At 42.2% G+C, this 12,623-nt stretch overlaps 1 protein-coding gene across 1 annotated transcript; it reads left to right on the top strand.

The window, feature by feature from the left end:
* Nucleotides 1-369: 369 nt before the first annotated feature.
* LOC140930045 (uncharacterized) lies at nt 370-11,027 on the top strand. The gene is made up of 16 exons (XM_073379702.1): nt 370-473; nt 767-868; nt 1,998-2,267; nt 2,536-2,652; nt 3,445-3,672; nt 4,134-4,304; nt 4,865-5,068; nt 5,391-5,588; nt 5,898-6,095; nt 6,647-6,703; nt 7,427-7,480; nt 7,634-7,834; nt 8,509-8,700; nt 9,884-10,078; nt 10,174-10,368; nt 10,460-11,027. Exons 2-16 carry the CDS (start codon nt 781-783, stop codon nt 10,954-10,956), a joined length of 2,865 nt encoding a protein of 954 aa, XP_073235803.1. The 5' UTR covers nt 370-473; nt 767-780; the 3' UTR covers nt 10,957-11,027.
* The last annotated feature ends 1,596 nt before the right edge of the window (nt 11,028-12,623 follow it).

Here is a 12,623-nt window from a genome sequence, read left to right on the forward strand (position 1 = left end):
TTCCTTAATCCGGGGATCCTTTGACGCTATAATTATTTACATGTCAAGACCTTTTTTCCCTTACATGAAGAAGAGCGCAGACTGAAGAGTTAAACAAAAGGATCAAAACTCATCTTCTCCTCATCTTACTTAGAAAGCGTTACAGGCGCAAATAGTAATGAGAAGGAATGAATTGATCATTTCAAAAACGGTTTATATGATCAATCCATGAATTCTCCAATCATGTACCTGGTAATCCACTTGGAGAATTCAATTGTTTAAATACCTGTTATGGTACCAGAATCAAACAAATAAGGGTAAGCTATTTATGGTTAACATTATACAAAGAAAAATATCTCGAAGTTTATTAAAAATTTAAACTAAGGCTTCAAACAATAACTCGAAGAGCTGACTTAGTAGATTTTAGCCAAAAGAACTCTATAAAGGAATATTTAAAGTTCTCGCAGCCGAAATTTTTGGGAAAACGGCACAAAGTAAGTTTGCCTGTTATTGTCAACGCTCATCTTAAAAGCAGCTATTCTGGCCTGTTTGCTGTCTAAATGTTTAAACTTCTTTAAAGTTTCAAACGCACTATTATTATGTTAGCGTTTTGAATTGGCCATTTTTCAAACGGCTGACGAGAAAAATAGCGTAATTTTTTTGTACTCTTCTTTTAGAGAAAAATTTGAATTTTCTTTGTAATATAAACATTTGACTAAATATTTTTTTTAGTTAAGATTTCTGTTAAGTATCAAAGTGAATGATTGTACCTTTTGTTTTACTGTAGAGCAACTATCGCGTATGGACTGGACGAAATGGTCCCTTATTTCGTATTTAACATGGCTTATGATCAATGTTACCCTCACAAATCCTCACGCAATCAAGGAAGGTAAGTCAGATTCATGATAAACATGTAAAATCAAGCATTTAAAGTTATAAAAGCAATATAAATAATCTGTTTCCCGTCTTCTAATAAAAAGAGGTAGAGAAGTCAATTGCGTCCCGAACCGCTCTAAGATTAGCATCTGGACGTTAACTTTATATTAAGCACAACCCTAGCAGGGTTAAAACTCAAATGCGCCATGGATGTGATTGTCAACTTACAAGCTGCTGTAACAATAACAGCAGGTTTAGCCGGCGCTAGGTAGCTATGACCAATTCACAAAAACAAAAACCCGCAGGTTATAAATAGACGTCCCGCTTTTGCGAGAACGCAGGGAGAGGAAACCTTAAGAGCTTTTCAAATGGCTTTCAATTAATTTAAAGCCGCCAAATTCTATCGTGTAAAATATAACAAACATCTTTTATACATGACCTGATTCATGGTTGACGAACAAAAAATGTAGTAGAATTTTGTAGGATATCTGATCATTGGCTCCGGAAAGACTTCAGGTTATTATAAAAGGCATGTGCAACCTGGAAAAAGGGCTCGCATGAAGAATTTTCGATCCTGCCAACATTCTGCTATCCAAATGTTAGGTTGACTGACAACAAAACAACCATGCCTGTCTTTCCCTTCCCTCAAAAACTGAACAAATTTTAAGGTAAAAATCAGTTATTTACCGCAGTGGCCATTAAGAATGTATCAACGGCTGAAACATTTTCCCAATCAGTCGATTGATTTTATGGACTATTGCTTTATGCTTCAGAGCGAAGTCACCACATTATATTGTTTTAACGCTACACCCAGACTAGAAAATCTACGTCAAACCTTTCTCTTATCTCTGTCACACGATCCAGTCACATTTCGTGTAACCTCGTTATCAACACTTCAGGAGCGAATAGTAACCACAATTATTCATTCATTGATTCATTCATTCAGGTGGCCTCAGCCGAGCTAGTCGCCTGGCCGCCCAGTCTATGAATGTAGACACTAGGTGTCCGTGTGTTGGCCGCCACAGGACAAACTGAATTGCTGGTAACGGTGGAAATGGCTAGCAAGACCTGCCCTTCTGAATCCGATCCTGTCTTCCACCTCCAGTACCTCCAGTAATTTCCAGTGTTTTCTTTATTTTCAGATTTCAAACGTGAAGCTTTCCCTTGCGGCTACAGCTGTCCATCTTACTGCTCACCAGAATGTTCTGATACCTGCTGTAACCCTTACTCCATACCCCCAGCTCCTGCCCCACCTCCTCCTCCGCCACAGCCTGGACCACCAGGACCTGATGGCCCTGTAGGCCCGGCAGGACCTCCTGGGCCAACCGGGCCTAAGGGAATGCCGGGTCCTCCAGGGCTACCGGGACCCCCAGGACTGCCTGGAGCCCCTGGTAGCTTAGCTGGTCCGCCTGGTAAGTACGATACAAGCTCAGAAAAAAACTTGTTTACACACATAACAAAAATGCCTGTCGCCTTCCCTTATCCGTTAAGGGTAACACCAAAATTATACGCCTTAGTTTCTAGACCAAAGCAACACTGAAAAGAGGGTTGGAAGGGGGCTTACTTTATTACTTTGTTCTGTTTAGACGAGATGGTTGTATGGTGCGAAATTATAGACTACTATAAGCTAATTTTCAGTTATCGGTAAATCATCTTCACGAATATTTCTCTTCTATTAAGGCATTCCTGGGTCTTCTGGAAGTCCAGGACAACCTGGAAGTATGGGTGAACCAGGCGACATGGGATCCCCGGGCCCCGCTGGTCCCCCGGGACCAGCAGGCCAAACAGGACCAATGGGTAAGCTGCAAGGAAACTTGTCAAAGTTGTTTAGATCGAAATGTCTCTGACAGTCAGCGGCTTATATTATGGCGTAGTTTGTTAGCTTTAGCTTTTAATCTACTCAACCTCTACCCAGCAAGTTACGAAGATTCCCTAAAGTTCTTCAGGCGAGCAGATCAAACCACAATACAACCCAACATTAATTATCGGAGCCAAAAAATCAAACAAACATATGTAGTTGGACCTCGAGCGGGTGATTGTTGATTATCTTGAAAGAACAGAAGTCGAGGTAAGGTCACTTCTTTTTCACAATATGGAATAATTTGGTATACTTTGCAAAAATTAAACAAGGATTTAATGTGTTTTTTTTTTTTAAAGACCTGTCCTTTTGACATGTTTGTCATTTGGATTTCAACAGTTTTGAGTGGGTGGGGAGGGAGGGGGGAGGGGTCGAAAACCTGTCACTTTTAAGTCGCTATTTTCTACTCGATAAAGAGATGGTTACGTTCTGGTCGCCTGAAACCACTTGAACCTTATTCATTTTCACGCCTTGTGCCGTTTTGTGCCATGACATTGGTACTGTGACTGTATATACATGGATGCAAAGTGTATTCACTTCGAACTCTGGAAAAGTAGTAGGCCATTACGGTTCATTGTTCCCTAATGTAAATCCCGTTTGACTAGCAATCGGGGGGTTCGTTAGCTCAAGTTGTTTCTGATATTTTTCAGTGGATTGTCTATAAACCACAGCTTGGGCAGCTATTCAACAATTCCACTATCTATAAAAAATAACTATTCCTTTTATAACAGGACCAAAAGGAGTTCCTGGTGAAAACGGCCCCGTGGGCGCTATGGGAGAGATGGGCATCCCGGGAGACCAGGGTCTTCCAGGTCCCCCGGGTCTTCCAGGACCAGCAGGACTACCCGGAGTTCCAGGTACTCAAGCCATCGCGCCATGTCCAGAGATTTGTGAGACTATCTGCATTAGCACATGTCGCAGCGACTGTTGCAAACAGAATGATGCTGCTGCATCTGGAGGTAACCGGAACTTCTGTTCTAAGAAATACGTTTTTCCTTTGTTTGTAAGGGAGCAAGGATTTGCTGCTCAGGTCACCATTTGTACTCTTCAAATTACGCACTTGAAACCAAAAATGGTCCGCATGACGAGGGATCGTGAATTATTGGCGACTCTCTTTTATTTAATAAAAGGTCAATATTGCATGTTGCCAACATAGATCTGCTCAACGCATGAGTAAATTCAAAAATACAGTCGACTCTCTTAACGGACACCTCTATAAGACGGACACCTCTCTAAAACGGACACCTAGAGTTGGTCCCTGCCTTTGCTTATTCCCTTTATTTGACTCTTCATAAGACGGACATCTCCCTAAGACGGACACTTTGTGCCGGTCCCGAAGGTGTCCGTCTTGGAGAGAGTTGACTGTATGCCTAAAAGTATAAATCATAATTCATTTCTCCACGCTCTCTTAACAATTAAGGAATTGCTGCAGCGAGTGGCCTGACTGGAGCGGCAGGAGCTGCGGGAAATCAAGGCTCCCCAGGAGCGGTTGGAGATCCGGGTGCTCCTGGTCCAGCGGGACCTCCTGGACCGCCGGCAACAGCACCGCCCATTTTGTATGGTCCACCCCCCGGAAAGCCCTGGCCAGCAGGTTTGTGCTGTACTCTATATTAAAAAAAATTATGATAATAGCGAAAAGAGTACTGATTAATAAATATATGGTATCTTCAGATTCCGATCGTTGAGTGTTCTTTTTGTAATTCAGACGATCTCCAACCTACTTTTTCAAGTTAGCGGAAGAATAAGGATGGCACCAGTAAAACAGGATATCCAGTACGAATAATTATTATGATCCGCAGCAGATGTTTTGCCCAAAGACGGTGTGTGTCGCTCAAAATAAATTTGAACTGTCGCTCGTTGCGCGGATCGGGCAAAGAAATTTTATCTCGGGCTTGCCTGTCTTCTGAACGCGCAAAATGTTAGAAATAAGACTACGATAAACTTGAACGTACTAGCCTTACAAGCAAAAACATTATGCGAAAAGAGATGCTTGTCCTCCTGAAACGTTATAGTGAAAAACTTTAGTTTCATTCTAATTGTGGTCATTTATTTATGTATCCTGTCAAAAAGACAGGGTCATCTTGGCCGGATATTGTCCGTTAACCGGCTGTTAATTTGAGCCCTGATCTATTCCTGGCACTCTCATCGCAGGTGTGCCGCTGCCAGCCTGGACCAGCAAGGAAGGAGGAACTGGAGCAGACGGAGCACCAGGAACAGCAGGGGCACAGGGAAATCAAGGCTCCCCTGGTACAATGGGAGACCCAGGGGCACCTGGTCCACCGGGACCTCCAGGACCTCCGGCAACAGCACCACCTATTTTATATGGTCCCCCACCTGGAAAACCTTGGCCAGCAGGTATTAAAAATTTGCGGACAAAATACTCAGATATACCCAAGGAGGTATTTTTAGTTTGAACATGTACGTTCTTAGTTAAGAGAATGAGAAGACAAACTTATAATTTCGCACTAGTTACACTGGTACCGTATTAAATTTCAGTTTTTGTGAGTACTGCAGGAAAATCAATGATTATTCCCAAAATCAGTGCAATAATTCCTCATAATTATGCAAGATTGATGATCTGCCGACTTCATCGGCGTAAAGATGAGAACATGCTTTAACTTGGAGAAGACAACAGTATATACATGTAACTTAACCCCATGCGACTTCGGCATGTTAGGAGTTCCTCTCCCGAGTGGGCCAGAGATGGGAACAGGAGCGGATGGAGCAACCGGAACAGCAGGAGTTGCTGGAAATCAAGGCTCCCCAGGAGCAGTTGGCGATCCGGGCGCCCCTGGTCCACCGGGACCTCCAGGACCCCCGGCAACAGCACCCCCTATTTTATATGGTCCACCACCTGGGAAACCTTGGCCGGCAGGTATTACAAACTTGCTTTAAATTATTGTGAGTTTGTACGTACATAAGTTTCAAGAGAACGAGGAAACAAGCGCGTAGGTTTGCACAGGTACTATATTTATATTTTACTTTCGAAGTTTTGGCAAACATTGCAACAAAGAAAATTTCCAAAAATGTGTTAATCTCCAAACCATTACAATAATGCAATGCAATTATCAAAGGGAGCGAAGGTCTGCCAACTACAAGGCGTAACGCTGAAAACATGCTTTGACGTGCAGACAACATGAGTTTCTGAACATAGTGTTTACCCATGCGACGTTGGCTATTTCAGGAGTTCCTCTTCCGAGTGGGCCAGAAGTGGGAACAGGAGCAGACGGAGCACCAGGAACAGCAGGGGCACAGGGAAATCAAGGCTCCCCTGGTACAATGGGAGACCCAGGGGCACCTGGTCCACCGGGACCTCTAGGACCTCCGGCAACAGCACCACCTATATTATATGGTCCACCACCTGGAAAGCCTTGGCCAGCAGGTTTAGTTTCAATCATATTTAAATTAGATTTTAGTGGTGCCATCTAGTCTACTGAGTTTAAGTAAATTCGCTGAGCTCGCGGAACCTGAATTTACGCTCACCATAAGTTCGCCAAGGTTGCCCACAGTCGACTCACTGCTGGAAACGTACTACAATAAAGAGAAGTTGTCTTGAATACCTTGTTAAAGCACCGGACAGTTTTTGAGTTACAGTCATGTAAACGAAGTCTTAGCAAAATCACTGATATAAGGTGCTTAATCAAGTCAAATGATTTACCCTCTGGTCACTGACCTTTCATTATTCTCGTTGCTTCATCTAACCTAAGCTACGCACCACCAAGGGATGTTATCTACTGCTACTGGGGTCTCCGCTCAATTAAAGAACTATTTAATTAGTGGCAAAATCAAAAGAATCTACAGTTGACTATAACCAGTATTACTTAATATCATTCTCATTAACTTTGGCTTTCCTTCGTGCATCAGAAGTGGCTACAAGAGCGGACGGGGCTTACATAATAATAATGAGAGGCTGTTTCTCCCTTCTATTTTTAGGAGTACCCTTGCCAGTTTGGCCTGATGATGGAGCAACACTGAATCACAAACCAACGGGTAGGCGCCAGGCGGCTTTACCAGCTGGTCGGTTTTGCAGTCGAGGCAATAATCTTTAGCCATGGATACTTTAGAAGTTTGTGATGATAAGTCTTCTTCCTCACTATCATTTCCTTAATTCTGACTCAATATGGCTGTGAGAGAATATGCAAAATTATAATAACCGATTAGGTAAAAAAGTTAAAGACGTACTCTAGCAAGAGGCCCAAACGGCCGGAGCTTATCCCGGTTTATTAGCATGAAGCATGGGAAGGAGGACGAGATGCTATTCCATCGTAAGGTTACCCCCCAGCAGTATGTCGCCGGTACCCATTTATACACCTGGTTGAAGAGAGACAATGTGGAGTAAAGTTCCTTGTCTAAGGAAACAACGAGACGGGCGAGGCCCTCCAGATCCGGAGTTCGATGTATAAACCGCTCGGCCACACACGCCTTCTCATAATATGCCATTAAGAACGGTCAGATAGAATGCGCACCGTCCACTAGACGATAGTTTACAGTCCAATTACGAAATGCAGAGACGCTTAATGGATATTTTGTTTTGGATGGTTAGCCAGCTGCTGCGGCACTCTTTAGCCGTGCTTGTGAAATCATTATGACGATACTACGAAATCATTATGACGATACTAATGATGATGATGACTTTGTTATGGTGACGATGATGACGACGATAATGATATCAGCTATTATGATTAAATTTCGTATTTTTTTTTGTGATATTAGAACCAGTAGGCCCGGCAGCTCCTGCAGATTCCACTGGTGCACAAGGCGCAACGGGTAAAATACTTATTCTTTTGTGGTGTCAGTAAATGTAATCTGTAATATTTGTCCCTTATTACTTGTGTCTGTAAAAGTAAGTGCACTTTGATCGTAAACGACGCATTTACCATGTCATATCAAGTAACGTTGCATGCTTTTTCTTTTAATAAGGACCAGTAGGACCCCAAGGTTCACAAGGGGAAATGGGAGCGATGGGAGCACCGGGTGCTCAGGGAGACCCCGGATCAGCAGGACTTCCCGGGCCACCAGGACCACCTGGTCCTCCAGGCATACCTGGTCCACCAGCTTCAAACGCGTCTTCTGTAACACCTTCCTTCACCTCTGCGGCTTCTGGAGCAGCTGGACCGACAGGTAGGAGATTATACAGTTAACTCCCGATATCTCGAACCCTCGCTGACTCGAACCAAAATCGCTGTCCCCTCGATTTCCGTCATACATTTACTGTAATTTTACCCTCGGTAACTCGAACCCTCGATAACTCGAACCTCCCTCTAACTCGAAGTAATTTTTGTTTCCCATCAGATCATTTCTATATAATTTTACCCTCGATCAACTCGAATCATGTTTTGGGCCCTTAAAAAGTCGGGAAAAAAACAGTGTAATGGCGTCCGAAACATTGAATTTTGAATTTGCCATTGAGGTGTGGTAGGCATATAGATTACTAGTGGATTGATAGTGGAGTCTGATGTTGTTTGTCACAAATCTAACGTGAAACAGCTTTACTTGTCAAAAAGTAGAATGCATGCTCTATTTAGGCAATGTTTTGTTACTTTACGTTCTGATTTGTTACTACCGGGAGATTTCCCATTAAACTCACGCTATAATTCTAATCGTGAAAATATGCCTTTCAAGAGATTGAGATCCAGGGCAATATATTAGATGCAACACAGAATATTAAACATACAAAAAAAATAAAATCATAGTTGTAGGTAAGGAAAGGCAAATCAATTTTCAATTGGCAAGTTTATGTTGTACAGACCATATTGCTTCAATCTTGTTTCCGAGGCAAATTTTGTATCATTCAGGTATGACGGGACCTAAAGGTCCTCAAGGAGACCAGGGAGCAATGGGCGCAATGGGAGCACCAGGGGATCAAGGTGATCAAGGAGCCGCAGGACCCCCTGGACCCCCAGGGCCACCAGGACTTCCCGGAATACCTGTTACTTCTACGAGCGCTGCCCCTGTTAGTCCAGCTGCAGGAGCATCTGGTCCCACAGGTCAGGACTTCTGACAAACTTGAAATGTATAGTCATACTTTAGAAAAAAATTCGAATTATTTCCAAGAAGCCATTTGATGCTGACACTGATCCTATATTAGCTTATATTCAAAAGTTTGCAAATACTGAATTCTCTCAAATTTACTTTTTTCAACTTTAAAAGTTTATGTGTTCTTATAAATTAAGCCTGCTTCCTAATGTATTCAAAGAAATGTTTTTAACGACCAATCAAGTTCATTCCTATAATACCAGAAATTCAAAAACACACTAATTATTTCCTGCATGAACCAATATAAGACTTTTTCGTATAAGATTTCAGGGTCCTACAATTTTCAGTTCACTTAATTACGATATAAAAAGTGCTGCTACTACTTTCTTGAAAACATTTCATTTTAGCTGATTCGCCATGTAAATAACACTTGTTTTTTCCTTTTTTCTGTCTTGGTTTGCTTGCTTTTTATCCTAATTATGTTTCAGTATGATTTCGCCGCTTATTTATTTAACAATTAATGAATGAGGCTGAGTATCTTATGAGGAATGACGGAGATACGATCTCCATAATTCTTCATATGATACGAACGCCAAATTCAATAATTGTTTTATTATTCATTCAAAATAATTCCTAGTTTAAATACATAGCTAAAACATGCTTACCTCCATCGATGTTAAGTTGATCTTCGCTAGAGCACGTTTAGGGTTGTTCAGCTCCGCAAATATTCTCCAAATAGCAGATGTCGCTCTTCGAGTTGTCTTCTTGCTGTTCTTGCCATGTTTTTAGCTATTATTTCGCCTAGTTCTTACTCTTGAAACTAGTGAAATGTCCCCCATCAGTAGCTGGTTATGGTGAATTATGCGCGTGCTTTTAGCCAACCAGAATCGGGAAAATATTTTGAATGAATAATAATGATTATTAGTCTTAGGTTAAGGAGGGAGCTCATATAATAAACCCCAAGGGTTTATTATATTATTTATTTATTATATAAGGTTAATTCTTTTACATACAATTACGTCTCTTTAATATTTAACTGATATTTTTGTAATGTCTTGAATGTCTTTTTGTATACACATATATATTTTTCTGGCTAATAAACTGAAACTGAAATTACAATTAATGGTTTTGGGGATGCTGTTTCATGAATATTAGATATTCGAGTTTCTTATCAAATTTACTCCATTTCTTCAGGTGCAACTGGTCCCAAGGGTCCTCAAGGAGACCAGGGAGTAATGGGAGCTATGGGAGCACCAGGGGATCAAGGGGATCAAGGAGCCGCAGGACCCCCTGGACCACCGGGGCCACCAGGACCTTCCGGTATTCCTGCTACTTCGTCAAGCACTGCCTCCATAACTCCAGCTGCTGCTGGAACTTCTGGTCCCACTGGTGAGTACTTCCGAATGCCTAAGCAACTTGGGGTGTAGCTTTATAGATAGGGGGCTCAAATTTCTAAAGATTAAAACCTCTATTTTATGTTCCAGGCTTAACTGGACCCAAGGGTCCTCAAGGTGACCAGGGAGCAATGGGAGCTATGGGAGCGCCAGGGGATCAAGGGGATCAAGGAGCCGCAGGACCCCCTGGACCACCGGGGCCACCAGGACCTTCCGGCATTCCTGCTACTTCGTCAAGCACTGCCTCCATAACTCCAGTTGCCGCTGGAGCTTTTGGTCCCACTGGTGAGTACTTCCGAATGCCTAAGCAACTTGGGGTGTAGCTTTATAGATAGGGGGCTCAAATTTCTAAAGATTAAAACCTCATTTTTTCCAGGCTTAACTGGACCTAAGGGTCCTCAAGGAGACCAGGGAGCAATGGGAGCTATGGGAGCACCTGGGGATCAAGGCGATCAGGGAGCTGCAGGACCCCCAGGACCACCGGGTCCACCTGGTCTCCCAGGAATACCGGCAACTAGTCCCTCCCTACATGCATGTCCAGCAATTTGTGATAAATTTTGTGTTGGTTTCTGCCCTAAATTAAACTGCTGTAAAAAGTCTCAAATCCCTGCAAAAAAGGCGCTTATGAAAGACAAGCAGAACATTATGCCGAAAAAAGTTGAATTATCAGTAAATAGCCCAAAGGTGGCTTTGGTACCACAGCAGGCAAAGACAAATTTAGAGGTGAAACCAAGTGTTCAGGGACACCCGATAGCCGTCACACAAATACATGGCCATCCCCAAGTCCAGATGAAAGAAATGAATCCAGGGAAAACTCAAAATAACGCGAAAAGGAATAAGATTAGGCACATTAAACACAAGAAATTAAAATAGAGTTTATGTAACGTAAATATATTATAAAGGTAATATATGGTAGTCTGGTCTTCTAGTTTAATTTATTTATTCAATAGGTTTGTAATTAAGTCAAATCAATAAACCTGAATCCTTTTTACACCAATGACTACGTAGTTTGTTGACGAGATGTATCCGGTAAACTTGATAAGGCATAATGGAACTTGTTTTATAGGCTGATACTAAATTCGGGTCTATATAGCTACTCTGGGGATGGCCGTTTTTTACTTGTGAGGGGAAGGGGGAGGCGCCATTTTGCTTCATTAGCTACACAAATGGATCAACTTTCAGGATTGACACGAAAAATCGACTCACATGTTTGGTTTTCCGCCGGTCGATTATTCTCTCCACCTCGCACAGCTTCCTTCTTTTGGATTTTCTGCTGCACATGAAACATGTACATTATGAAGCTGTGCGTAATCTACGAGGAAAGCACTCTTTTTGTCCGCCATATTGGATTATCTGTTGTTAAGCGCTGCATACCACAGCGCGGGCTCAAATGCCCGTGATTTCTGGCCATAGGATCATTAATCTTGATTTTGGGTGGTCCTTTTCAGATAAGGGAGCGTTACCTGGAGGACCCTTCTCATAAATTTCATGAAAGTAATACAAAGGAAGTAGCAAAATTGAAATTAAATTCAACAGCCTGGAATGGTATACGCCGATCTTAGAAACACTACTGCAGATAAAGTACAGTCGAACCTCCCGTAAGCGACCGCCCAAAATGCAAAGGCTTAGTGGTCGCTTCCGGGAGGTGGTCCTTTACAAGAACTGAATCACAGGAGGCCTCATCCGAGAAGAGGCCCTGGCACATCTACTCTATGGAAGATAATTTATTGCATGCAATTTCTAAGTCGTACCATGTTTACTTCCATGTTGTCACTAAAGTTCTTTGTATATTCAAAGTAGCACAGTGCACACAGCGAGCAAAAAGATCAGAGAATGCGTCAAGTGGTCGCTTACAAGAAGTTAAAAAAACTAGAAAATCATTAAGCTTTTAGGCCCAAAAGGTGGTCGCGGTCGCTTACAGTGGGTGGTCGTTTACCAGAGGTTCCAACTGTAAGGCTTTGACTAGGAAAATTTTGGTGTTTTGGATTGACGGTCGTTTATAATGTTATTCAATATAATGTTATTCAATGAAAAAGAAAGATGCTAATGTTAGCACACATGGCATCATAATTTAGCAGAATGAAAAGCCCAACTGTTGAAGTTTTAATTAGCAATACAAATTTAAAGTATGGTAAATAAAACACTGTATGATTAAATTGAGCTTCAAAAAAAAACCGCTCCATTAGATAGGAATTCCTGGATAGTAAACTAGGCATGAGGGAATCAATGGGAGGAGACTTTTTTCAAGGAAGGGGGGGGGGGGGGGGGGAAAGTGGGGGGGCTAGACTTAATATTATCATTATTTGAGGAGGGGTTGAAATTAATTTTTGCTTAATGAGAGGGGCGTATGACTAGTTTTGGGGCATATTTCACCCATTTCCCAGCCCCTCTCCAGGTAATTATTGCACAGTCCCTAAGCCCCGTTTACAATGAACATATCATTCATGCACATCCTTCAGTGGACTTCAGTTTCACTTCACTGTCACCATTTCGGACAAACTGAGACACTGATGACTGTTGCTTAGTGATTAGCTCCAGAA

The sequence above is a fragment of the Porites lutea genome, chromosome 3 (genome assembly GCF_958299795.1).
Source record: "Porites lutea chromosome 3, jaPorLute2.1, whole genome shotgun sequence".
In the NCBI taxonomy this organism is placed as follows: domain Eukaryota; kingdom Metazoa; phylum Cnidaria; class Anthozoa; order Scleractinia; family Poritidae; genus Porites; species Porites lutea.